The sequence below is a fragment of the Eublepharis macularius genome, chromosome 5 (genome assembly GCF_028583425.1).
Source record: "Eublepharis macularius isolate TG4126 chromosome 5, MPM_Emac_v1.0, whole genome shotgun sequence".
In the NCBI taxonomy this organism is placed as follows: domain Eukaryota; kingdom Metazoa; phylum Chordata; class Lepidosauria; order Squamata; family Eublepharidae; genus Eublepharis; species Eublepharis macularius.
Window position 1 is genome coordinate 31,411,437 of NC_072794.1, and position 27,320 is coordinate 31,438,756.

General features: G+C 43.1%; 1 protein-coding gene across 2 annotated transcripts in view; it reads left to right on the plus strand.

Annotated features, from left to right (window-relative positions):
- The window catches only part of DHX9 (DExH-box helicase 9), a 28,894-nt gene extending 2,488 nt beyond the window's left edge, over window positions 1-26,406 (plus strand). Inside the window, exons 3-28 of one of the 2 annotated variants that reach the window (XM_054979930.1) lie at window positions 902-1,042; window positions 1,782-1,899; window positions 2,077-2,186; window positions 2,531-2,679; window positions 7,677-7,723; window positions 9,430-9,566; window positions 11,578-11,667; window positions 11,776-11,937; window positions 12,074-12,151; window positions 12,865-13,056; window positions 14,102-14,243; window positions 14,678-14,760; window positions 15,984-16,140; window positions 16,633-16,733; window positions 17,943-18,156; window positions 18,325-18,419; window positions 18,534-18,607; window positions 19,138-19,290; window positions 20,245-20,405; window positions 21,705-21,816; window positions 22,196-22,357; window positions 22,483-22,610; window positions 23,263-23,492; window positions 24,081-24,196; window positions 25,024-25,224; window positions 25,934-26,406. In XM_054979930.1, coding sequence (XP_054835905.1) covers window positions 902-1,042; window positions 1,782-1,899; window positions 2,077-2,186; window positions 2,531-2,679; window positions 7,677-7,723; window positions 9,430-9,566; window positions 11,578-11,667; window positions 11,776-11,937; window positions 12,074-12,151; window positions 12,865-13,056; window positions 14,102-14,243; window positions 14,678-14,760; window positions 15,984-16,140; window positions 16,633-16,733; window positions 17,943-18,156; window positions 18,325-18,419; window positions 18,534-18,607; window positions 19,138-19,290; window positions 20,245-20,405; window positions 21,705-21,816; window positions 22,196-22,357; window positions 22,483-22,610; window positions 23,263-23,492; window positions 24,081-24,196; window positions 25,024-25,224; window positions 25,934-26,216 — 3,636 coding nt within the window. In that variant the 3' untranslated portion in view covers window positions 26,217-26,406. Of the gene's footprint in view, window positions 1-901; window positions 1,043-1,781; window positions 1,900-2,076; window positions 2,187-2,530; window positions 2,680-4,222; window positions 6,607-7,676; window positions 7,724-9,429; window positions 9,567-11,577; window positions 11,668-11,775; window positions 11,938-12,073; window positions 12,152-12,864; window positions 13,057-14,101; window positions 14,244-14,677; window positions 14,761-15,983; window positions 16,141-16,632; window positions 16,734-17,942; window positions 18,157-18,324; window positions 18,420-18,533; window positions 18,608-19,137; window positions 19,291-20,244; window positions 20,406-21,704; window positions 21,817-22,195; window positions 22,358-22,482; window positions 22,611-23,262; window positions 23,493-24,080; window positions 24,197-25,023; window positions 25,225-25,933 lie in introns of those variants that run through there. The other variant, XM_054979932.1, reaches the window with a different exon arrangement.
- The last annotated feature ends 914 nt before the right edge of the window (window positions 26,407-27,320 follow it).

Consider the following 27,320-nt stretch of genomic DNA (forward strand, 5'->3'; position numbering starts at 1 on the left):
GCAGGGCATTGTGAGAACTGTGCTGCCCTGATGTGTGGGCTTGAGGCGGCGAAGCCTTCCCAAGTCCCCTGCAGTCCTCCGGAGAAGTTCACTGTGGCACCACACAGTGGGCCAATTTGAGCCCATTGGGGCCTGAAATTAGGGTGCCATGGAGCTCAGGAGCACTCCAGGGCCTCTGGAGGGCCTCGGCACCATGCTGGGCCTTCCCAGACCTCTGAAGGGCCCAAGGATGTTGCGGAGACAGCAGGAAGGCAAGCTATGTTGCTGACGACTCGTTATGCCGCAAGTGCACCTGTGTGGAGATCAAAAGGTTTGCCTTTTATATAGTAAGATACTAGCCCACTTTGCAGAACTACTGAAGCAGAGGGAGAAGAGAAGTCCTTTTAAGTATGAAAAGTTTTAAAGCACTTTCCTAGTATCACTAGTTTCAGTGAGAAAATTAATTCCTCACATTGAAAGTAAAAGGGCTTAGAAGTGCCACAACATTTATTTGGTTAGTTTCTTTATCTTCTCCTTCCTCTAGGGAGATCGGGGGTGCAGCATCCATGGTTCTTCTCTCCTTTTTCTTCTCAGTAGCCTTGCAAGGGCGTTAGGCGGAGAGACAGTGACTGGTCCATTGTCACTCAGTGATCTTCATGACAGACAGGGAATCTGAAGCCAGGAGTTCCCAGTTCAACATGTTACGCACTACACCATAATGGTTGGACTGCATCTGAAATAAGCCAAAAATATTTGCACAAGTAAACTCCTGCAGGTAGTAGCTGAATCAAATATTCTGTTTACCATCTCATGTGTACCTTTCCCTGATGATAGGAAGTGGTGTTCACACAGACAGTGAACTGATGTGTTGGTGAGAGTCTCTTTCTTTCTCCTGAGTGGATGTATTTACATGTCGTCATAGGTTCGTGTGACAGGCTTCAACTACATTGGGATGGGCAACTCCACCAACAAGAAAGATGCCCAGACCAATGCTGCTAGAGACTTTCTCAATTACCTTGTTCGGGTGAATGAGATCAAGAGTGAAGAAATTCCAGCTTTTGGGGTAAGTAGTTTTGTGTTATGATTGAACTGTGGTATATTTTGCAGTGCTTCATGTTAGTATCTCTTTCATGGTTAAGGAGAAACATGCCTTCCTTTCCAAACGTCTTTTTAAAAATCTGCACAAGGAAGTCAGTACTCTGTTTTTGCAGAATATATGTGCTGAGTTGGCACGTGTTTATGTAGTTTACATGGTTGCTTGCAATGGAGATAGTTAAAGTATTGTTAACTACAGTATGTTTTGAAAATACTGGCACAGCTAGAAGGCAGAGGAGGGGAATGGGAGACCCTAAGGGATGTGGATCTGTGAGTAGAGCTGTTTATTTAACATGCATTCCCAGGTATGTTTATTTGGAAATAAGATGCATTCAGTTCCCAGGTGTTTATTCCATAATATGCCTGTTTTCTGGCCTGTTAGAAGCCTTAGTTTTTACAGGCATCTTTTTGCCCCTTTGCCTCTTAAGTCTTTCTCACCACAGCCATAGGTGAGAATTACTTAGGAATATGGAAAAAAAAAGTCTGGACTTCTCAGGAATGCTGGTTCTGTTGCGTGTGAGTATGTGCAGATGATACACAAACACATACAGTTACGTAAGTTTAGTGCTGCACAAGGAATATACTGAGTAAAGTCATGTTTTGTAGGAAGGTTCTAATGTATGAAGATTCTTGACTGTTGGGGAAAAGTTGTCTGTTTTCATGAGGAGTGGCAATGTTACCATTTACAGACTACTCTTGTTGCTTAGGCAGGAGCTGTGGGTGCTCCTGGTGGAGGCGTGGCCGGAGCAGGAGAAGGTGGGGATGGATCTGATGCTTCTCTGGGTGGGCCACCTCCTCCTCATGTGGCTCTCCAATTAGAAACGGGTAAGATCTTGAACATCTGCAGCATGCATGTGTTATTTCTGTGTTGTGCTTTATAAATATGTGGGGCAGAGGGTATGAATGAGAGTTACGAGAAGGCTGCCCTTTAAAAAAAAAAAAAGTATTCTCAGGATGTGTGCTTCAGCTCCTAGGAAATATTTGCATTTTTTTCTCTTCTAGATGGTGTTCCTCCTGGAACTGGAAGCTCTGGCTATGGTGGAGCTCAGTGGGACCGTGGGGCAAATCTGAAGGATTACTATTCCAGGAAAGAGGAGCAGGAAGCCCAAGCAGTAAGAGATTTTTTCCCCATAAACTCCAATTAGCTAACTTCAGTATTTGTTATAGTTCCATGTTTCCTTATAATCTAGGTTGCCACCTCTTGAACTGTATTTAAGATATTTCTGTGTTGAGTTTGTCTGTTTGTTTGTGCATGTAAAGTGCAGCAGAGCAAATAGTTCTTCGGCTAATATTCAAAAGGGCTACATTCTGTATTCCTTGTATGAAGAAAGATGTGCATTACAGTTAAATGCGATTGCAGACCTATAACGGAATGGTTGCTTTGTTTTACATTAACATATACCTTAAGAGTTGCACTTGTAAGCTTTCATTACACGTCAGTTGTTTCTACTACTAGACTTTGGAGTCAGAAGAAGTAGACTTAAACGCTGGCCTTCATGGGAATTGGACTTTGGAAAATGCCAAGGCACGCCTGAACCAGTTTTTCCAAAAGGAGAAGATTCAAGGAGAATACAAATACACTCAAGTGGGGCCTGATCACAACAGGTTTGCCAGTTTTTCTCCTTTGTGTTGGCAATTAGCAGTAGAAACACTCCTTAGCAGGAAGCTTCTTTTGGTTATCCAGAATAGCCAGTGTATGCCGTACACTTCCAAATGTGGAAAAGTTGCCTTAATGCAGGGGTCTCTAGTCTTGGGAGATCCGAGAATGAGGAGTAGATGCCACCACAAAACCACTGCCACGTGGGCTGTGGTCAGTCACAAAATGTTAGGGAGGTTGCAAGTTAAGCATCCTCCTATGATGGAGGCACTGGTTTTGACTGAGTGCTCCTTGTAGATACAAAGGTCCTCCTGGGGTCTTCTGAAGTACCTCCTGCTCAACTGGGGTGGAGGAAAGCCAGGAGTGGCTTGAGGAAGAGGCATATTGGGAAAGATGCGAGAACCAGGAAACACACAGGTGTGGGAATCATGGTGCCCATGGATGCTATTTTGGTGGTCACTGCCTTTATGGATCAACTGGGCAATGTGATTTGTTTCTCATCAGAGACAGGTTAATCTGCAAACCATTTCTTGCTTCCTTCAAGGCATATTTTATTGACCTGCCAGGCTTGTATCTTATGACCTTTACGGAGGAGGGAAGATCTGTGAACATTTATGCAAAAGGGTTGTATTTTATCCTCGTAATTTTTTTTTTAAGATAGTTCAGCTAAATTTCATGGAAGAACGGGGCTTTTTTTCTGGGGAAAGAGGCTGGGGAACTCTTACCTGGGGCAACTCCTGGGAGGAGGTGATGCACTTCTTAACACATGTACGTGCAGCTCGCACACGATCCTGGTACTGCATGATGGTGTTACTTCTGAGAAGTGATGTCATCACGCAGGCCGTTATAAGGCTAAATTTGGTGTGGATCGGGCCTGAATCGGCATGGAACAGGCTGCTCCACCGTGGAGCAGCACTCCCCTGCCTGACAGCTGCCCAAATCTGGCCGTTTAGGGCCCGATCTGAGCCATTTTGGGCCAAAATGGGCCTGAAATGAGCTGCTGCCACACGGAATAGCACTCTTCTGCCGGGCAACAACCCAATCTGGGCTGTTTTTAGCTTGATCCTGGCTGTTTTGGGCCCATCCTGGCCATTTTGGTCCTGAATTGGGCACAAAATGGCTGAAAGGGGCCCAAAAGGGTGAGGATCAGGCAGCTACTGGGCAGGGAGTGTTCCCGTACCTGGTAGAGACCTGATCCTGGCCATTGTGTCCCAAATTGGACCCAAAACGGCAGAAGGGGCCCAAAATGATCAGGATCGGGATGCTGCTGGGAGGAGGAGTTTCCCCCTGCCTGGCAGGGGCCTGATGCTTGCTGTTTTGGGCCTGATCCTGGCCATTTTTGAGGGGGAATTGGGCCTAAAATGGCCAGGATCAGGCCGCTGCTGGGTGGGCCCCAAAATGGCACTAAAGCTGCCTGGATCAGGACCGAAATGGCCTGGAATGGGTCGCTGTTAGGCGAGGGAACCCTCCCCCACTCAGCACTGGCCCGATCCTGGCCATTTTGGTCCTGATCCAGGCCATTTTGGGCCCTAAATGTGCCCAAAACGGCCTGGATCGGGCCGGAGTCAGCCTGGAACCGGCTGCTGCTGAGCAGGAGGACCCTCCCCCCTCCTGGCAGCGGCCCAATTGAGGCTGTTTTGGGCCCGATCCGGGCTCAAACAGACCCAAAATGGCCCAAACAGGCCATTTTTAAAATACCCATGTGACATTAGTCACATGGGTATTTAAAGAGATGCCAAAACACCATTCTGGGGCATTCTGGCTCAAAAGAAAGCCCTGTGGAAGAGTATTTCCTGGGCCCTCACACTGCAGATGGGAGAAACTGCATTTTTAAAATGGTCCTATAGGTAACCTTGTTATATAGACATTAAGGGGAATCTTTCTCTTTTATAGTGTTCTATATGTGGATTTTTTAACATGGTGGATAATTTAAAAATGTAGCTTTTCCCATATGTATCAGTAGTAACATAGTCACACAAGAACTCTCCTTTATGACCTGCTGATCACCTTTTAGAGCAAGACTGTTATTGTCTAGGATGATGCTAGACAGTTTTGTTTCTGATTATTTCTTTCTAGAATGATCTCTGTGAACAAGGGGATACACGTGAAGCACCCTTGCAGAGAAGTGTGCAGAAGGTGGTTGTCCATATCCTACCCTCTGCAGCTTCTTCCCCTGCCACTCTTCCCAGCCACTTTCCATCAGAGCCCAACAATCAATAGCATGTTACTATGGCAACTGACAGCCCCCCCTCCTCGTAATGCTATTAAGGGAGGAGGCTGGAAAAGCAAAGGTTTCATAGCACTTTGCTATGGTTTTCTTTTCCTGCTTAGGGAAGTAGCATAGTTTAAGGATACCTAGCTGACTCTTGGCACTCCTAGGAGTTTTGAGGGCTGGGCATGGGGGCAGATATAATGTTGTGTGATGTGTCAATGTCCTGTCTGGGCAAGACCACAGATGTGAGGTATTGCCATAGAGTTTCGGCTGATACCACCTCTGGGTTTTTACTTGGACTTGCCGTCGATGTATTGCACCACAACATTTCTGCCCCCCGCTGTTCTGCTAGCCTGTAGCCAAGAGCAGGTGAAGAGAACTGAGCTGGCGGGAGAATGCCCACAAGAAGCAGGCAAGTGGCATGCTTGGGACCTGCAAACGTACATTCAGTTGCTTGTCTGGGGGTGGGGGTCAGTTGCTATTCAGATGAATGAAAAATGTCGTGCTGTGTTGCCTATTGTTAATGATGCTTGAATTTTTAAGTCTCAGTTTCTGAGTTTAAATATATATTGTTTCACTTTCTTCCAGTTTCCATTGGGGATGTTTCTCTGTACATTGATTTGAACATGCAAAACCCTGTCAGTGGGGTTTCCACTTTTTCCCACTGGCTCTGCTGCTGTGTGTTTATCAGCAGCTTGACTTGCAGCAGTTGAGCAGTTGAAGGTTTCCCTTTCACTCCATCAGCAAAGCTTTGCCTGCTTGAGTCTGCATGTTGGGCTGCTCATAAAGACATAGGAGCAGAGCTGGTTAAGGTGGCAGTCTGCGTGAACGTTATGGACGGCATTAATTTCAGAAGGTTGTTTTTTTCGCCCTATAGCAATGGAAGTTGTCCCTGTTTGGAATGAGGCTGATCCTGGACTAGAAGGCTTAAAATCCATTTGCTTGATGAAAGTTGGGGCACTTGGGTGACGGTATGTTTCTCAGCCTGCTTGCTGATTTTTTTTTTCCAGAGAGCATTCCGGGATGTATTATTTATTACTCCCAGGAAGGCTCGGATGGATCAATCTTGAGTTTTCAGCAAAGAAAAGAATGGTGTCGGATTGGAAACATGCTGTGCTACGTTTCGTTGTTTAGATTCCTCCCAAGCTGTTTGCCAAGCAAAAATTAGGGTGGGAAATCACACTTTGGGCACATTCTGATCACTTTGCAAGGGATGGTTGCCGTTAGCACAAGCAAGTTTTTTAGAAGGCACAGGTTCCATTGTCTGAGGAGAGACATGTGCACCATTCAATATTTCCTTATTTCAAGCCTTAAACCTGCAATTGGAGGTTCTTTGCAGCAAACGATCTAATTTTAAAAGCAAGCATGTTTTCCAGTGCTCAAGAGAGGGTGTTTTAGCAAAAGGTGACATTGGGAGGGCGGTTCCCCAGCAGCATTACAGCCAGAATTCTATACGGAAAGGGGTAGCTGACAGCGACACCAGAGGCTTTTTCTCGTTCACACATGTGGTTCTGCTTAGGCTGAACTAAGCAATCACATGGGAGTCTATTGTAAATTGACTTCTGGTGTCGCTGTTCCCCCCCCAGGTGGAGGACAATGAATTGAGTGCTGAATATAAGCCTGGCTGAGAAACATACTGGCATCGGTGTCATTAATGAAAGGGTGGCTGTTGTGTCCCTGAGAGCCAGTGGCCTTTTGACTCATGAAGCCGCTGTGCCTGCAGGTCAGTTCATTGGTGGTTTAGGAAGGGGCCGAAGAACAAGCTCTGACTAACTTGTCTTTTGTTTGCAGTGAAGCATGAAGATCTTGCAGGGATGTCAATGGTTCTTCCTGCAGCATAATAGAACAAAAACTTATGTATCCAGCTCCATTGACGTTGAGTGTTTGCTTCAAAAGCTACTTTGAAAATCCTAGTCTTAGACTGATCTGAAATGCATAATTAACAGCCTGATCCTCTGCATGCATATTTAGTACCAAGTCTCACTGAGGTTAAATGAGACAGGCTCCCTATCTGAGTGTGTGTAGGATTGTAGCAAAGTTCTCATGGATTGTAATGGCACCCACTGTGAGATAAGTATGCTTAAGATTTTAGCCTTATTCAAGGCTGCTTTTTCATATCTTTTAAATATATTGTGAAAACGGAGTATCCTTTGCCATATAAAGTGATTCCTGTCTGTGAACAGATCCCAGAACAGTTGAAACAACTTTCCCTTGGAGCTGCCTCTTATAGATTGTTGTTTTGGAGGTTAGTTACAATTTTTCCTAGATACCTTGTTCACACAAGTGCTGCCTTTGTTGAGAGAAGTATGCATGTTACCCATTTCCCCAGTCAAGTCAAACTTGGGCCTGGTGAAGAAGGAGCCTGTACTTGACGTTCTGAGGTAAAATCCTGAATGGGGTGTTTAAAATGGGCTTTCTTCTTGGATTTGGGTGATGTAAATTTTGGTTCTACTCTGTAAAGCAGTCCTGCAGAGTTCTATTTTGAGTCTAGACTTAAGTTTCTCAGTATAGCCTAACCCTAAAGGCCTAAGTATTATTTGGGAGTTTCTGAGTTCATTTGCTGTCTTACCGATCTCCAGAAGATTTTCCTCTTAATATTGTCTTAACCATATAGGGTATGATGTGACATACATGTTTGCAAACTGCCGATTGTTTCACTGTATCTTCAGAGTAGAACCATGTTTATAATGGGAGTTCAATATGACTGTGTTGTGAATATTTAGCTTGATACTCCTCAAAAGCTAGAAGGTCTAATGCTGGTTTTGGGGTGTTGTTTTTTTGTATGTATTGCAGGAGCTTTATTGCTGAAATGACCATTTATGTCAAGCAGCTGTCCAGAAGTAAGTATTTGTGTTACTGGGGTGGGCGTGATTTGTGCAGACTTGATCTGGAAATTGTTTCATTTGCTGATCTAATGAGGTTAGGTTGGTGTACGCAGTTGTCCCCTCCTGCCTTTTTATTCTCGTAACAAACTTGTGGTAAGACTTAGAAAGCACAGTACAATTTCACCCAATAGGATTCATGGCAGGAAGGGATTTGAACCAGAGCCATAGTCCTTCTCTAATCACTACTCCAGCCTAGCTTGCCTACAGATAGTTTCATGGCAGAGACAATGGTAATGCTGACTTTAGTTGGGCACTCAGTTCTGGGAAATGTTCACATCTGGCGACCTGCATCCACATTTGTAGCAGATACTGTGACCTCAATAGAAAACCTTGAGGCATGACTTCTTCTCATAAGCCATTAGCTTCTGTGGACATTTAGCCAAAATCACAGCATCACCTTTCTCTCCGTTCATCATCGATAACATGCCAGAAAGCGTGACAACATAGCTATGCTTTTGTGCAGTTATCATTCATGTCAGTTAAGGTTTTTTATGGGGGAAGCTTTGGTGGGCTGAACGGATGTTTCATGGAGACATGATGGCTAAATGGGACCCTGCTGTTCTGAGGCAGTGTATCCTTGGATGACAGTTGTTTGGGGCAGTGTGGGAGGAGCTTTGACCTCTGTGCCTCTTTTCTGCATCTGGCCAGTAACTGAGAGAAACAGAGTGCTGACCCAGGTGGACCATTGGTCAGATCCAGTAGGGCTGTTTTTAAGAGAGAGGAGTATCAGAGGGAGGCTGGTACAGGTTCTTTAACATGATCCCCCAATTGCACTATGCAGCTTTGATGGGCTGTATGGTCCAAGTGTGTATGTAGTGGGTGGAGTAAAGAACTTACACGGTTATATTCAGGATTTGCTGTCTCAAAATTGTAGATGTGAGCAAAGAAACTTCAGGATGATTTAGCTACATCCTTTCCCTCATTGTCTCCTATCATTCGTTGGTCAGTTTTTCTGTGGGTCTTTGAACTGTACCCATCAGAGAAGAACGTATGTTTTGCTTTCATGAGCACTTATCCTTACAAGGCAGGTTTCTAGATTAACTTAACCATCAAGACTTCCAATAAAACATGGGCCACTTGCTCTGCAGGGATGCATGCAGCAGCCTGGGGTGTAGAAAGTTCCATGGGATCTTTTTCCATGTCTCACACCATATCTGATCTACCTGTTATTTGGAGATACTGGCAGTAGCAGTCCTACCTTGGCTGGTAGACAGAAGATGGCTTTATTTTCCTTAGTGTGATCGATCTTCCAGTATATGTCCCCTCTTTTCACCTCACTCACATATGCTTTACATACTTTGAGAACCTATTTTATTGCATTACTTACTGGAGGACAAACTCTCTCCAGCCTCTCCCTCTGTATTTGATTGTATAAACCAGGATTTGTATGGATGAGGCCTCTGAATGAGATGATTGACTGGAGAAGGCCCTGAGCAGGGATAGCACAGGCTTGGCTAAGATGCTGTTGATAACCACATCTCAATGGACATCCACAGTTCCGCAGTCTAGTTGCAAAACAATTCGACTGTGCCACACTGGTAAAATCCCAGGCTCCCAATTTTCAGTAGTTGTAGTGACACTTGCTTTGAATCCCTTTTTAAAGGAAGAGAACCAGACACTTCTATATTGTAGCTATCATACCGAGTACTTCTGTGTTGCAGGAATCTTTGCCCGTGAGCATGGTTCAAACAAAAAGCTGGCAGCACAGTCCTGTGCTTTGTCTTTGGTCAGGCAGCTCTACCATCTGAACATCATCGAGGCTTATTCTGGGCAAACGAAGAAGAAGGAAGGTGAATCGGTGAGTCTTCTGGGCAGTGCCCTCTAATCGTTTCTTTCGTGTATATGGGTGCTGCAGCAGTCTGTTGATCCAGAAAGTACAGGCTGCTGTTAAAAATGTAAGAACAGCACTGCTGGATCAGACCAGTCCAGTGTCTCGATGCCCACAGTGGTCAAACAGTTGCCATAGAGGACCACAGCAAAAGCAGAGAGGCTTACACCTTCCCTTGTTGCTGCCTCTCAGCAGTTTCAGAGATACGCTGCCTCTGGATGCGGGGGTCCCATGTAGTCATTATTGTAAATAGGCAATGGTGGATCTGTCCTCTGTGAACTTGCCCCCCTTTTAAAAGCATGTACGTGAATTGCTGTTACTATGTCCCGTGGTATGAATTTAGATGTTTATATTCTGCTTTTCTACCTAGTGGAGACCCAGAGAGGTTTACATCATTTTGTTCTCCTCTTCCTAATAACCCTGTGAGGTAGGTTAGACTGAGAGAATGTGGCTGGCCCGAGGTCATCCAGTGAGGCTGCGTGGCAGAGCAGGGATTTGAACCTGGGTCTCCCAGATCCTAATCAACACTCTAACCATTACACCATGCTGATTGTGGGTAATGAGTTCCACAAGTTAAACATGCATTATATGAAGAAGTGTTTTCTTTTTTTTCTGTTCTGAACTGCCCATCAACTTATTTGGAGGTCTCAAGTTCTAGTATAAAAAGGAGAAGTTATTTCTATTCACCTTCTCCATTTTCATGCATATTTTAACTCTTTCATGCCTCCCTTCCCCAAACAGTTGTCATTTTTTTTTCTATCCTCAAAAGTCCCGACCTCAAATCTTTCCTCATAAGGAAGGTATTATAACCGTGTTGTCATGTTGAGTGGCCTTTTCTGCACCATTTTCAGTTCTCAATTTTTGTTTTATTTGAGGCAGAGAGGCCTCAATAGTAAAATAATTTGAAAAGATCCGGTTTACAGTAATAAAGCTAAAATCACAGCAGTTAGAAAAAACATAGCAAAGAATTTTAAAAATTCTGCAGGCGTAACTGCGATGCAGCTGGCATCATCCCCCTCTCAAATGTAGCTGAAAGGCCTTCTGATGTAAAAAATGCCTTCGACTTGCCACGGGGGACCTGCAAGGGCAACTCTGTTTTCACCTCCAAGGAGAGGAAGTTCCAGAGCTTCGGGAGAGCCGCTGCGAAAAGCCCATTCGTGGATCCCAAGTAGCTTCTCTCCCAGCACGGCAGTTCTTTCAGGAAGGCACCATCCATTGCCTTGGAACTTAGGCAGCGGAATGAATGTGGAGGTGATTCTTCAGGCAGTCCTTTTTTAGCACTAAGGTGTCCGGAACCATTCACAGTTTCCCAGATGTGTCTGCTCTGCACCATAGATCCCTAAAAGTGTGTTGTATTGGCCATTCTAGTTCCAGTCACTTTCTCCTTAGACCCTGGTATAGAATTTTTGTCTTGTTTTTTTTGCTGTTGCCATGGTCTAAGTCAGCTTTTTCTAGGAGCTATGCATCACAGCGACCTGATTCCTTTTCTTGATCAATTGTTGATATGTTAAGGGATTTTGACTCGAGGAAGTGCAGGCTAATTGTGATTATCAAAGTGAATGATCCTGTCAAAATTAAACTGTTCTAAATGCTGTCAGTTTCTGTGAGGAGGGGGGAATTGTTAGCTTTGGTATTGTAACAGTACTTGCATGTTCAGTCTTCCTTACTTTGTTAATATAATTCATAGTGGCTTGTAAAAGTTTGCAGTACATTTTTTTTACTGCTTTCATTATTATCGGATTCTTTTAAGTTGTTTTCCAGGTTTTTGTATAATAAAAGCATTTATGCAATGTTTTGAACTTGGTGCTTGAGAGTAATTGTTTAAAACAATACTGGCTCTAGAGGTTGAATATTTCCTATTTGTTCTTTTGAAAAAAATTACTATTAAGAATATTCCATAATTTCCTTCGATATAAGCACGATACTATGTCAACCTTTTACAAGTATCTCTGTTGTCTGTCTTGGCTTGTTAATTCTATAGGTAGAGCCTTATCAAGTAAATCTCACTCCAGAATTGGAAAGTCAGCTACAAAATATTGTAAGCGAGATGGGTCTTGAAATTGTTCCACCGGTGAGTGTGACAGTGTTGGTGGTTTCTCCCCCGCCCCTTTTTATTTCCTGGTCAGGTTAGGTTTGGCCAGTTTTCACACAGCAGATCTTTATTTTCTGTAACTTACAGCCTGAAGATCCCAGCTACCCTGCTATACTTAACATTGGGAAACTGGCCCACTTTGAACCATCCCAAAAACAGAATCAGACGGGAGTTGTGCCGTGGTCTCCTCCTCAGTCCAACTGGAATCCATGGACCAGCTGCAATATTGATGAAGGCCCTCTGGCATATGTAAACAGCTAACAAAGTTCTTATAAATTCTCTTTCTGATTTCTTTCACTTTTCCTCTTTCACAGAAGCTTCTTGTGATTTAGTTATATCAGATTTTGAGAGAGATTTCTTCAAACTCTGCTTTTTTTCCTCCTAGGCCAAACCAGAGCAAATAAGCATAGACTTAAAAAGCGGTCTCGTATATCAGGTGGAAAATGATCAGGAATTGCAGAAAGTAAGTCTGATTTGACTTTGGGGGACCAGGGTTTTTTCTTTTACTGAGCCATAATTGCTAGGGTGAAGTCTGAGTATATCATGGGACCACTGGGTATGGCACTGGTGTTTGTCTGCTATGGAGGTACAAAGAGGCTTGGGTCATTACTGACTCTTGAGGACCGTAGCCTCAAAAATAAAAAAGACAACACAAAATGTGCATAAGCAATGCCAAAAAAAATTAACAGTCTAAATTTGAAGCCTAGTGTAAGTTTGCAGCCCAGGCCAAATAGCCCTCCTGGATCCCCTTTTGATCGTCCCTGGATGTGGTTAGTAATTAATGATATTACTCTTGGAAGAGTCAAACTACAGAAGCTGTCTGCCAGCAAGCCCAACCCCTGGGGGAGACCTCCCTCCCCCATCTCCAATTGTCATGTCCTAGTTAATGGCCTATGCAATAAATACTCATTTTTCTGTTTGGTAGAGGCAGGTTCTTTGCAAAAGAACGGGTGGGTGGGTGGGAGGAAGCACTTCCTAGTTTCTGCATCTTTCAAGGAAGCTTGTAGGTTCCAATTATCATTGTATGCAAGGGGAAGAGGAAAATCAAAGGTCACAAGAACGGGGCGAGTGAGGCTTGGGTAGGAGGAGTTACTTGCTGTGGAGATGAATCCAGTTGGCCGAGGATGGGTTGGTAATAATTGCAGGATATTCATGATGAACTGCTTTCTGTCCCAGATTCTTCAAGAGAGGGAAACTCTCCCTGTGAAAAAGTTTGAGCGAGAGATTCTGGAGGCCATCCATCAGAATTCTGTTGTCATCATCCGTGGAGCCACTGGTTGTGGCAAAACCACGCAGGTTCCACAGTACATCCTGGATGAACATATCTACAGTGGAAGAGCTGCTGAATGCAACATTGTTGTGACTCAGGTGAAGAGCACATGTCAGGCTCCTTGGCTCTTATGTGGTCTTTAGCAATGACAAGACCCATCCGAACTAGCTTCCTCTAAATCTATTATTAACCAAGCTTCAGTATGCCAGGTGCTTCTGTTTTATATCATTGCTGCACAGTCTGTACTACTGTGCTTGTGACATATATTTACCAGTTGCCTGTGAGTGTGTGCAGTGGTTACCTGGTTAATGGCTGAGTAATATGGGGAAGGCCTTACACAGCAGTGGCCCTTCTGAACATCTGAAAGGGGAAAGCGTGTGCTGAGTTCTTCCTCTTCTTTTGATAATGTTGCACTTTGTTTTTGTTTGTCTACTTTAAAAGAGGCCTGAGGCTGAGGTCAGCAGATTTACTCCTTCCGCTCGCCCCACAAGCAGGCCTCTTCAAACAGGGCAGAGTGTGTGTCCCTTCTGGTGGGAGGAGGCTCCTAGTCCTGCTTCTGCCTGCTGTGTAGTGTAAGGCTGGTTTTCAGCTTCGGGATGCAGCTTTTGCTTCGTTTCTGCCCTCTAATAGGGCCATCTTGGAAAAGATGTTTACTTTGTGGCCAGCCCTCTTTTTACATTGTTGACTGTCCTTGGCAGGCACTGGATGAGTAGCCAGCGTCGATGGAGCAGTGAAGGTGGCAGCCACATAGTTTTTGTTTTGGTTTGGGTTTTTTTTTAAGCTGAAGCATTAGTTGTTTGTGTGTGCTCTGACTATTTCATGGAGTCAGTCCACTGCCCTAATTTCATGGTGAACAGGAGATTTATGGTAGTAAGAGTCATCTGAGAAACAATATTTCAGGTTTTGAAATGCCGATGTGAAATTTTTAAAAACTGTCATGGTACAGAGATGCATAGGAAAAAACCTGCACATTTGCAGATCAAATCTTTGTACATTAAGATGTCAGAATATCAGAGATTTCTACCCCACCAAGGATGTTAGTATGTCTCGTTCCAGTACTACAGCAGACATGTGGAAAGGGACTGCTGGTAGTGAGTCGGTGCAGTTTTCTTATTTCACCTAAAATTTGTTTTCTCTCCACAGCCCAGGAGGATCAGTGCTGTTTCTGTGGCAGAACGTGTCGCCTACGAAAGGGGAGAAGAACCTGGGAATAGCTGTGGCTACAGTGTCCGATTTGAATCGGTGCTTCCTCGTCCCCATGCCAGTGTGATGTTCTGCACTGTTGGTATGAACTGCTTTTTTATTTTGAAGTTTCCAGGCTGGTATGGGAGAGAATTTGGAACTAAGCCAAAAAAAAAAAGCCCTCCCCAGAGTGTTTCCACTCTCTTTGTGAAGGGCGTGAAAAGTATTGGGAGTGTTGGAAACTGCTTGTATCTGGAAGTGTTAACCGTAAGAATGAAAATGTTTCCTCCTGTCTTCATTCTCTGGGCTTATTAAAATGACATGAGGTGGGGACCAAATCCATGTTAATGGTGAGAAGGAGCTGTGGAGGTGGGATCTTTTCCTGTTCTTGCTTTTTCCCATCATGGAGAGGAATCATCATGTGCTTTAGACAGTTGCTTTGAACCAGGCGTGATGTATCACCCTCTAAGGGAGTCTTGGTGAAACTGCCATTTGTCTGATAACCATCTTCCCTAATAGCTGATGTACTTCTTTCAGGTGTCCTCCTGAGGAAGCTAGAAGCTGGGATCCGTGGAATCAGTCATGTGATTGTGGACGAGATCCATGAGAGAGACATTAATGTGAGTAAACTTCGAAATGGACCCAGACAGAGCTTGGTCACTGTCTCATTCTCCTTGCAGGTTTTGTTGCTTTTCCTGTTGTTGTGAGCTGTGAAAAAAATTGCTTTAATTATGCTTCCATGTACTCTGCCCACATGGGTACATTGGGTTAAATCTGGTTTAAAAGATATGCATGCGCGGGTGGTGGTGGGGGGGCAGTTCCTCCCTCCTACGGCACTGTTGCTCCTCTGGGTTCTCTGTCCTCCGGGAGCAGGATTTTAGAAGTCATTTGGGGTTGTTTTGAGAGGGAGGAGGTGAGCAAATTCAGTCCGTGGCATCTCCCGTTAAAAGGATCAAGCAGTAGGTGATGTGAAAGACCTCTGCCTGAGACCCTGGAGAGCTGCTGCCTGTCTATACTGACCGTGATAGACCAATGGCCTCTTTCAGTCTAAGGCAGCTTCCTATGTCAAATGTCATCTTTCAATTGCCTGGATGTAAATTCAGTGTCTCCTTATGTGAATCATTTACGGAAGACAGTTGTATAGCTGACCGTTTGTAGCCATTATATTAGACAGCTCTGAAAAACAAGTCTCTCTGTATGCATCTGCCGCAAATAACTTAAGAGTGGAGCCTCTATTACTTCTAGTGCTGATGGGGGCTTGGAGTACAGTACTCCTTAGTTGTAACATGGTGACTAGAAAGTCAAAGTTGCTGATTTGAATATCATTTCTGCCATGAACTACTTGAATGACCTTAGGCAAGCTGTAAAGTTCAGCCTCAGCTGCCCCACCTCCCTATTTTCAACATGTGGATAATACTGATCTACCTTACAGGGTTATTGTAAGTACATTATAACTTGCGTTAAACACTTTGAACATTTCAGTGCATTATATAATTATTAATTTAGGTCAGCACCTCACTTGATTATCCATCGTTATAACAACTAAAGCGTTATTTAGTTAGTGCAGGGCAGTTGATACACTCTTGTCTTGTCTGCTAAAGATATCATCATTGGGTGCGACAGAGTAAGTTGTCTGCCATTTCGCCTTCTCTGTAGTCCGACCAGCCACCTTCTCTGCTGGCCTCTTTGCAAAGAAGCCATCCAGAAAGAGGTGCCCGTGCACCATACTGGTGTGTACTGGCAGGAGGAAAAGCCTGGATAAATGTGATTCTTAATCTATGAGCTTCACCAGCGTTCTCAGCATTTTTTTTAAAAAAAAAATTGAACTCTTTCCTCTCTGCAGACTGACTTCCTGTTGGTAGTTCTGCGAGATGTCGTTCAAGCCTACCCTGAAATCAGGGTCATCCTTATGTCTGCCACCATCGATACCAGCATGTTCTGTGAATACTACTTTAATTGCCCCATCATTGAGGTCTACGGTAGAACTTACCCCGTTCAAGGTGAATGGTTGCTCAAGGAAGCATTTGGAAAAAAACAAAACTGCCTGAGGTTTTTTTTTTCTTTTTTGGAGAATGGAGGGGGGCAGTGTTGTTTGTTTAGCAGGACATGCCTGAAAACCAAGCACATTGTTACGCTATGAAATTATGTTTAGTTGTGCTCGTGCAGTGGTTAAAACTATTCAAGAGCTAACACTGCTGTGTTGCAAATGCCAGAAATAGAGCCAGAGAGATGTAGTTTTTACGTGTGTCTGTGTCTGAAAATTCAAAGCAGGTAGGACTGAAGTTTGCATTGTTCTGGGGGTGGGGGCACATACAAGCTGAATAAGCTCTGGGGGTATTTCGTCTGGTTTGCTTTCCTATTGCTTTTCCTGTTGGGGGTTAGTGAGGTTTTATCTTTAAAAATCTGAGTTATCTTGAACTGGAACTTCCATTTAACACTTTGGTGTGGTTAGCCGACATTTCCTACAGTAACTTAAATGTTGTCTGTCGTAGAGTATTTTCTGGAAGATTGCATTCAGATGACAGAATTCATTCCACCACCAAAGGACAAGAAGAAGAAGGATAAGGATGATGAAGGTGGAGAAGATGATGATGTATGTCATTAAGGATTCTTCCTTTCCCCCTCCCCCCATGCTTAATTTCAGCATCAATCACTAGAACCAGAATAATAGTATTTTTTTTTGACCTGCCTCTCAATATAACTGCTTGTAAGGCAGCTTTCAGCAAAAAATTATTACTTAAATATTTATATTTTGCATTCAATCCATTGGTTTCTGAGGCAGATGCAATAGCGACAAAATAAAAGTAAACAGTAAAATTGTAAAATATAGCTGAAAGACTAAAACCCCAAATCTAATGAAAACAACCCCCAATGGGAATTCTTCAGTTTCAGAGACCTCATTAGTAGAATGTTGCCAGGCAGCTTCCAGCAGCCTTAAAAACAGGACAGTTGAAAAGCTGCAGACCATCCTCTCTACTCATCATATCCATTCTCTCTGGTAATATTTCTATTAACAATATTTAGTTCTCTGGTGGGAGAAGGAACCCAACGATGCAGGTAGGGGTCGTGCCAGTTACCAGAGCCTTCAAACCTGGCAAGGGGAGGGGGACATGACCTTCGAGGTCTCTCTTCTCCAAAGCTAGGTTTTACATTTTCCGCCCCCTCAGATCCACTTTTGAAACTTTATATATACCGTCAAGTTCTCATTTTTGCTCCTTGCACCAGAGTGTATAGGAAAACTGTGTCTTTACACTCGATATTCTTCAATAGAGATGAGCGGTGTATCTTTCCCTGCCTTTTACGACCTCTCCTTTTGCAGTTGTCTGATCTTTCCCCCTTATCTGAATGAGTTTAATATTTTTAAGTGTGGGTTTTTTTCCCCCCTTGCTACATTGCTTAGAACTTTGGCAAAGCAACATACCTTTTTGGGGAGGAAAAAAAGCAAAAATATAATGAATGGTTCTCCCACGTGGAAAGCAGGGCAGTGTTGCATGCCGTCACTAGGAGCCAGGGCACGGGCTTCTGAGTTGATTATGTCAGCCCTTGACATACAAGCTTCTCTAGTGTACTAAAAGATGCTTAGAAGAGGTTAAGCCAAGTGGCTAGGTGCTAAAATGTATTCTTGAAAGCAAGGCCAGAATAGTGTTCTCTGAGAACAGAGCCTATCAGTGCTGTCATTTCTGTTGAGGGTATTAATGCATCTCTCTGCTTCCCCTATCCCTTGGGAGCATGCTGCATCAACCTTCTAGGAAGGAGGCATTTTATCTGGTTGCGTGTGCCATATTTCTTCTCTCTTTTACAGGCCAACTGCAATCTTATCTGTGGCGATCAATATGGCCCAGAAACAAAACGCTGCATGGCTCAGCTGAATGAGAAGGAAACCCCTTTTGAGCTCATAGAGGCCCTCTTGAAATATATCGAAACCCTAAATGTTCCTGGAGCAGTCCTCATCTTCTTGCCAGGCTGGAATTTGATATACACCATGCAGAAATATTTGGAAATGAACCCGTACTTTGGTACAAACCATTTTCTTCATTTTCTGCCTTCTCTACTTTCCTTTCTGAGGTGTTCATAAAAGTGATAAAGATCTACTTGTGTGCAAAGAATGGGTGGCTGAAAGAGTGGATCACAGCATTTAAAGCATGAGAATGGGGGATGTTTACCTTTATTAATTCTTATTGTAGGAAGCCATCGGTACAGAATTCTTCCTCTGCATTCTCAGATTCCTCGAGAGGAACAGCGCCGAGTGTTTGATCCAGTGCCTAGTGGAATGACCAAGGTGAGCCTGGCTGTATACATCTGGCAAGGAGGATAATAAATAGTATGAGTAATCATTGAATACATGTATGGGTATGTTTGCCAGGATAAAATTGACGTACTTGTTTGTCTGCAGGTAATTTTATCCACCAATATCGCAGAGACCAGTATTACCATCAATGATGTGGTCTATGTTATTGACTCTTGCAAGTGAGTTTTTGATTCTTTTTGTCTCATTCGACTACCAAAGATGTTTTGTGGTGGTATAATCTTAATGCCTTGCATGTCAGAAACCCCAAGATTAAGCCTGCAAAACTCGTGTGTGTGTGCGCACGCGCGTGCGCACGCGTGTACAATTATAAAACACCAGCCTAAAAAATTAGCCAGTTGATCATCTACCTTGGTAAACTTCCATGCATGATAGAAATATTCTGTGCATGTTGTAATGCCCAGTGGAGGCATTTTATCTGCTCATCTTTTGACTTTTTAATCGAGAATTGTTGTATGAACTGTAGAGGAAACTCACCTTCTTTAATTACGAAGGAGGACTAGAGGCATGCACAAGTCAGAGAATTTTAGGGTTTTTTTTCCATGTTTCAGTTTATAATTTCTGTGGGGTTTCTTCTAACATTCCATCTCAAAACTCAGTGGTTCAAAAGACTTGGGCCTGCCACTTGTTCGGCTGCATTTCAGTATTTGAGAACATGGGAATATTTGATACTCAATTTTTTACATTGCAGGCAGAAGGTGAAGCTGTTCACTGCTCACAACAACATGACCAACTATGCTACTGTGTGGGCATCAAAAACTAATCTGGAGCAGCGAAAAGGACGAGCTGGTCGCGTCCGCCCTGGATTTTGTTTTCATCTCTGCAGCAAAGCTCGCTTTGAAAGGTAAGATTTGCACTCTGCTTTGGAAATAATAAATAGTTAAATTGAAAAATAAGGTGAATAAGATTTATGTGTTTGAGAGCATTTGTATGAAGAAAAAAAGTGCAAATGCGTAATTAGCACCATACAAGCAAACATACATAAATATCTATGAAACACAATATTCAAGGGTCATGAGCACTATGTATCCAAATAGTGAGGGAGAATCCAGATAAATGTATTGTCGAAGGCTTTCACGGCCGGAGAACGATGGTTGTTGTGGATTTTCCAGGCTGTATAGCCGTGGTCTTTGCATTGTAGTTCCTGACGTTTCGCCAGCAGCTGTGACTGGCATCTTCAGAGGTGTAGCACCAAAAGACAGAGATCTCTCAGTGAGAGATTGGAAAATCCATGACAGCCATAATCCAGATAAAGCTCTTTCAAGTGGAGGCAAGTCCTATGTTGATGGATTGTAGTCTTCTTGGTCCTCTGATGGGTTGTTTAATGGATATTTATGTATGTTTACTTGCTTGTACGGTGCTAATTATGAATTTGCAGTTTAAGATGAATGTGCAGTAATATATAATTCATGTAATTTCTACAATAGCACTTTAGCAACAGCACTTGATGTATACTATGTCTATAGGTTATGAGGTCTTTTATAATATAGCACTTGTATGAATTGTTCCAATTGTGAGTAGGGAGTCAAAGTTCCTATTAGTATATACTTTAAGGTTTCAGTGTGTATTTAACAAGATTTCATGAATTGTTATTAAATAATTGAATTGATATGTCTGGATTTTTGGTAAATAGGATTATTAGTAAGTTTACATGGGATCTTTTGCTTCTGTGGGCTCATACCGCATTACTCTTTTTGGGTACCAGAGGGTCATGTTGGCATCAGTGGAACAGATTAGTAGGAATCAACCCATACAAAATGCAGCTTTTAAAAATTTATCTCCCCCCACTGGTATCTAGGCTTGAGACTCATATGACCCCAGAGATGTTCCGAACACCACTGCATGAAATCGCTTTGAGCATCAAACTGCTACGACTGGGTGGAATTGGGCAATTCCTGGCCAAAGCTATTGAGCCGCCCCCATTGGATGCAGTGATTGAAGCAGAGCATACACTGAGAGGTACTTGGCTAACCCTGACAGATGGTGTTCTCACTTACCTTCGTTGTTAGACTGTTACTTCTGGATGGTGTAGGTCAACCTTCCAAATATGTCCACTACTTTAAGCCTACAAGACTTTTCCTCAGTTTGCCTGCCCTCTTGATGCCTATTCCAGTCATTTGTGGCCCACGTATCTGATAGTAAAGGGGATGGATGGGAGGAGTTTTCATGTAAGCTTTCCTGCCTTGTCTCCTAGAGAAATGTCTTACTACAGGCAGCTGAGTTTGCATGTCACAGATCATTGTGAATTGTATTGAAAAGACAAGAAATTCAAAAAATTTTGCATGTAGAAGTGAAATTCAACTGTAAATCTTGCATGTGGAGCAAATCAGCAGCAAATCTTGTGTGGAGAGCAGAAGTCTTGCATGCAGAGGAGATCAGCATCAGTCAGCATGGTTTTCAACACCAATGGGCTAGTTCAGGCTCTTGTAACAAATTGGAGAGTATTAGACAAAGTTAAAGGAAGCTGAAACCCATTAAGACCAAATTATATCGTAATCGCCTAAATTCACTGAAGCTGTATAAGTAGACAAGCTCAAAACAGGAAAATTGAAGAGAAACTGCTTAGTGGTTTGCAATATAAATTCAAAGAGGTAATTTAACATGAAGGGGAAATAGCATATGTACAATCAGCGGTTATAAAAAAGTTGTAAAGATAGCAAGGGCTGATGTAAAAGATTATACACTTACAAAAAGCAAGCATTCTGCTTAGCAGCTCAGTGTTTAGTCTGATCACCTGCTTGTGCTAATGTCTGTTGTGTACCCCATGTACTGAAGATCTGATCAGAATCCTTTGAAAGATCCTGGGAGGAAAGCTGGAGTTAAAATGAATAATAATCTGATTTTCATCTCATTTACAATCTTGCAAATTCCCACAAAAATCATTCCTGCCATCTTTCCATGTTTAAAGTCACCCTTTAAAACTGGCACTTTCAGAACATTTGAGAAAACTCAAATTTGAATTTGGGTTACAACTAGGCATGGTGATTTCAGGCAAGATATTTTCTATCCTCATTTCTCTAAGAACTGCCTTGTTGGATCAAATCCAACATCCATGATAGTTCAATATTATAGTTTTAATGGTGGCCAGCCCATACTGCCTTGGAGACGCTTACAAGCTGGTTGCGGGGGAGGGGGGGGGAGACTTTCCTTCTGTTGCTGTCTGTATAATTTTAAATGCTTGACTAGTTCTGAGGGTGGATAAAAAATTACAGGAAACTTGAATAGGTGTTGCTGATACCATCGCGGCTTTTGTTTCAGAGCTTGATGCCTTGGATTCAAATGATGAATTGACACCTCTTGGGCGAATTTTAGCTAGGCTCCCCATTGAACCTCGCCTTGGGAAGATGATGATAATGGGATGCATTTTCTAGTAAGTGCTGTTAGCAAGATTAGAAAAAATGTGTGGATACATGGAGTCCTGATAGATGTGGGCAATTTTATGATAAGAGATTTGTGTAGTTTTTTTTAAAAGCCAGGAGTACAAATATTTACTCGAAGGAGGAAATGCACGCAGACATTATTAAAGAGTTAGGAACGTCTTCATGCTCTCAGTCCAGGATTGATGAGAATAATTAAGGCCAATAATGGGATGATGCCTCTTCTTCCAGTATCTAGCATCCATACTGATGCATTTTGCTGCATGGTTTTGACAGTGGAGCTCATAGTTAAGTATCAAGATTTATTGAAGTCAAGCTCTGGAAATTAGTAGCAAGACCAAGAGGAAATAGATTCCATGGTTTCTGTTTCAGTGTGGGAGATGCTGTATGTACCATCTCTGCAGCCACTTGCTTCCCAGAGCCTTTCATCAGCGAAGGGAAGAGGCTGGGTTACGTCCACAGGAATTTTGCTGGAAACCGGTTTTCGGATCACGTGGCCCTGCTTTCGGTCTTCCAGGCCTGGGATGATGCACGGTAATTTTGGCTGTGAATGGTTGGCATTGCTTATTGATGCATTCCACTTAGCTGTCTTGTGGAATGGCTCTACCAGTTAGTTGCAAGTCAGCCTCTTTTCCCTGTTTCATTTTTCCTATTTGCAGAATGGGTGGGGAAGATGCTGAGATCCGGTTCTGTGAGCACAAGAGGCTCAACATGGCGACACTAAGAATGACTTGGGAAGCCAAAGTACAGCTGAAAGATATTCTTGTGAATTCTGGCTTCCCGGAAGGTAGGATGCGGGGGGGGGGGCAACTTGGGTGTTGCTTTTTCACATTTTTGGAATTTGGAAGGGGACTCCATTTTGTATCGGAAACGTTAAGGTTGATTTTTAAGATAAGAAATTCAGGAGGCTGGGGTTATTCTGACACAGGGAACTGCCTCCCACTTTGGCGCCTTGTGTGGCAGTGGCTGATGGCAGGAGGAGGCCAAGTATGTAGAAAGTAAACAAAAAACTAAAACTTGGGTAAAACTTGTATTCCCTCCAGAAATTGTACAAATACTTCCTCAGTTGCTTCCACTGTTTGCTGTCAGAGAGAGATTCTGCAATAGTCTTAATCCCATTTTTGGACCAAATGCCATAATGGATTTTAAAGCTATGCAAGGAGCGCTTTCTGCACGTGCAGTTACAAGACACGCCATTTGTTTCCAGAGGGAGATTTCAGCTTTACTATATTCCATCTCCTGTGGGAGAGGAAAGTAATACTTCTGTTCATTTTTAAGAGTTGAACTAAAGAATAAGTAGATGTTCCTTTCAGTACGGTCTCTTATATTCAAAGGGTTCGTTCACAGCTCTTCAGAAAAGGAAATGCAAACTGAAAGGAAGGGGGCTTTTTGTTGTGTGTACAGTGCAGAGAAAATCCAAGTTTCTGTTCTCTTCCCAGAGTGTTTGATGACACAGATATTTAACAACACTGGACCAGACAACAATCTGGATGTCGTTATCTCTTTGCTGGCCTTTGGCTTATACCCCAATGTCTGTTACCACAAGGAGAAGAGGAAGATTCTGACCACCGAGGGGCGCAATGCACTGATTCACAAATCTTCTGTAAACTGTCCATTCAGCAGTCAAGACATGAAATACCCTTCACCATTCTTTGTTTTTGGAGAAAAGGTAGGTAGGCATAAAACAAATGCTGAGTCAACAAATGATCTTGTGCTTTTGAATATACCATTCAACAATTAAAGGGTATATTCAAGGGGGAGGGAGGATCAGTTTCTTTCAGTGCCCCCTAAAATGTCCACATCTTTCCAGTTTTTTTTTCCTGGCCCTTCACTTCTCTAACCTTGCTCTGTAGTTCTGCGTTGGCAAATGCCTTGCTTTTTGGGGGCCATTGGAAGCAAAATGTAGTTTTATGTAACAGAAAGGTCAAAGCTCTTCTTTAAAATATATCTTGTACATTTTTATATGTTGTTCAGATAACCTGGATTCCAGTATTTTGAGGTTTCATTCAGAATTATAAAATTTGATACATTTCAGGATGGTAAAGTCAAAGGGGTGTGCGAAGCAGATAGAGGCTAGTTAGTGGTAGACTGGGACAGAAATGGTGCAAAATCTTTCAGTGTTGGGAGGGTTTTAGCCTTCACTATGACCCTGACATCTAGAAACTTGTTCTTTGAAATGTGAATGTTGAGCGTGTCATGATTTCATGCAATGCACCGGATCCCATGTGTGCGTGATGTGTATTTGTTCCACTTGCAGATCCGGACACGAGCCATTTCTGCCAAAGCAATGACCTTAGTGAGCCCTTTGCAGCTGCTTCTGTTTGGCTCAAAGAAAGTCATATCTGATGGCGAGATTATTGTGCTGGATGACTGGTATGGACTTCTGGCTGAAACTGGAAGTTAAATGCATGGGGAGGGCAGGTGCTGTGAGGTACAGCAGCTGGATTCTTGGCTTAGAAGTGCTGTATAAATTAAGACATAGAAAAATACGATTTTTATTAGTGCATTCTACAGGGAGTGTTGTGCAGCTTTCCTCAGTTAAATCCAAACTGTGAGGTAGTGGATGAATTCTTGAGGAGCAAATATGAACAAGAACCACTGTGCAGTAGTCATGGAAGTGATCTTGAAACTTTGCACCTTTTCCCTAATCAAGATTTAACTAATCCTTATTTGGAAAACCCTTTTGACTGAACACTCAGAAGTTTGTATCTTTAATAGTACAGATAAGGTCCTGTTTTAAAGTTTGCTCCAGTTCTTGCACATCTCATAGAGCGAATGACTGACTACATGACTAATATTGATGACAGTGTTGGTGCATCAAATATGGCAGCAAGAGAGAGAATACAGCAGCTCATTAAAAAAAGACACTTCTAAATATGTCTGCTCCCTCCTTTCCTGCCAAAAAAAAGTTGAGATCTCTCTCAGCATTCTTGTGAAATTACATTTTTCCATTGCTTTTGGGGGTAGTGAATAAGTACATAAGAGTTAAATTCTCACATTGGCCAAATCTGGAGGAGTCAGGATGGTACAAGAGATGGGAACAAACAATTGCCATAATAAAATGGAAATAAAAGTATGGGTCATGTTGAATTGCAGCTAGCACCCCAGAAATTTTAGTTGCCTTGTAGAATGCTTTCTGCCCCAGCAGAGTAATACATTAATGATGGATATGCTCATTTGAAACTGCTTTCTCTACTTAGGCTCAAACTGTGCATGCCACACAACGCTGCTGCTTGTATTGCTGCCTTGCGTGCAGCAATGGAAGCCCTTGTTGTAGAAGTAACTATGAACCCAGAAATCATCAGCCAGCTGGACCAGCTGAATGAGCACATGCTGTCTGTAATTCGACAGATCTCCCGACCCATTGCCGCTGGCATCAACCTTGCAGCCGGCAGTACAAGGTTCGTGCCAGCCTACCATCACACAAATGCCCCTGAGAGCATTTTCAGCGACCAGGGATCAGAAAGCGGGTGGCTCTTACTTATCATTTGGGGGCTAGTTAAGACAGGAAACAGAGTCAGAATAAATGCCCCGTCTTCACAGTGGAGGGAGGTAAACTGTGAGGATCCGCAGGGGTCTAGATACTGTATCTAACAAATCATCTGAAGGGGAGGAAGTCAGATTTATGGGTTGGTGTGAAAATGTTCAGGTTAGTAAAATAGTGCAGTCCTCCATGAGGTCCTTGCATGACTGACCAGGCAAGCAGATGGCAGATAAGATTCAAGTGTTAAGTGCAAAGCAATGAACAAGGAAAAGGTAAGCATGATGTTAGGAGATAAGGGACAGTTAGAACATTGTTTACCATCCTCGTTGCTTCAAACCAGCAAAGGTATGATAAAACTAGAGAAGGTATAAAAAAGGGTATGCAATAGAAAGGTTTAAATCAGTTAAAACTTTTGAAATACATAAAAGGAGGAGGCTGCAGATGTTTGTAGACATAAGTGGTATAGAGTATGAAGAAGGGAAAATTGTCCTCAGAATACTTAATTGTTCTTTAAAATAGTTAAATACATACCAAGCTTCTATGCTTAGTCACCAATGTGAAATTGTGATTTCTTATAGACGGTGTGTGTATACATATATGAGTAATGGCTTTCATTTTGCCTCTAGATTTGGTGACGGACCTCGCCCCCCCAAAATGGCTCGATATGACAATGGAGGAGGCTACAGAGGAAGAGGAGGCAGTGGGTGGCAAAGTGGGGGATACAGAGGCGGCTATAACTCTTCTCGTGGAGGTGCTGGAGGAAGGGGATATTCAGGGGGTGGAGGTGGATTTCGAGGTGGTGGTGGCAGTTTTAGGCGACCATCTGGAGGCTTTAGAGGTTCCGGTGGAGGATTCCAAAGTGGGGGAAATAGAGGAAGTGGGTTTAGAGGAGGATGGAGTGGTTACTGAAGAAACTAGTAATAGTAACCAGCACAAAATGATGCATGATCTTGTTTTCTTCCATAAAATCATTTGTAATGTAGAAACGTTCCTACTGCTGGGTTTTATTTTGAATTCTGATATTTATGTAAAATATTATGTTTGTTGTAATATTACATATTGCATTCAGTTTGATCCTAATAAAACATTTTTTTGTTAAGCCCTGTCCTGGGCACTGCTTGTTTTTTGTTTAGTGCTTCAGCTTGAGGCAAACTCAGGGAGTCACAAATAATATCAAACATAAACATACAGTGAAATACTAATACTAGAAGCCAAAAAATCGTCCGTGCACTGTGCTATATGCTCCACTCAAGAAGTGTGAAATGGCAAATAAGTAGAGCAAGAAGCCGAAGTAGGAGTTTATAACTACAGCTTAAAGCAGGTTCCAGGCTGAGCTTTAAATTCTAAAGCAGGGGTCTCCAACCTGTGGACTGTATGCAGCCCCCAAGCTCTTCCTGTGCAGCTTTCCAACCTGCTTGTTTGCTGCTGTCCTCAATGCATTTTCCCTCAGATCCACACTCTTCTTCCTGCCTCAAAAGGCACCACCGACAGCTGTTCTTCCTGTTCCTTTTTTGAAAACACAATAACATTGTTTCTTCTGGTCTCCATCTTCCTCCTGTTAGCCCCTCTTGGTCTTATCTTCCATGCTAGCATTTTGGCCACCCTGGGTGCTTTGCTAGCCAGCACATCTCAGGTGTGTGTGTGTGGGTGGGGGTGTGTGTGGGGATACAAAATATTTTGCATACCATTCATTTCTAGAAGCTCCACCCATCAAGGTACCTCCAAGTGGCAGTTCCAAGGTTACTGGTGGTGTTGCTTCTGCAGGCAAAAGCTCAACAAGAGCTGGTTGCTTTGTCTTTTTGCCTTGCTTGCTTCTGCCTCTCTTCCCCTACCCACTCCCGCTAGGAGTCTTCTCATACATCTGTGATTGCAGGAGCTGGTGAGTTGGTCCCTTGGGTTAAGAGGGAAGGAGTACCCTCTTAGCAGGGAAGCTTATGGGATCCCCCTTCCCACATCTTCCTCTAGCCCAAGTTCCCCTCCTCCTCGGCTGCCGTTTTGCTTCTCATGATTGAG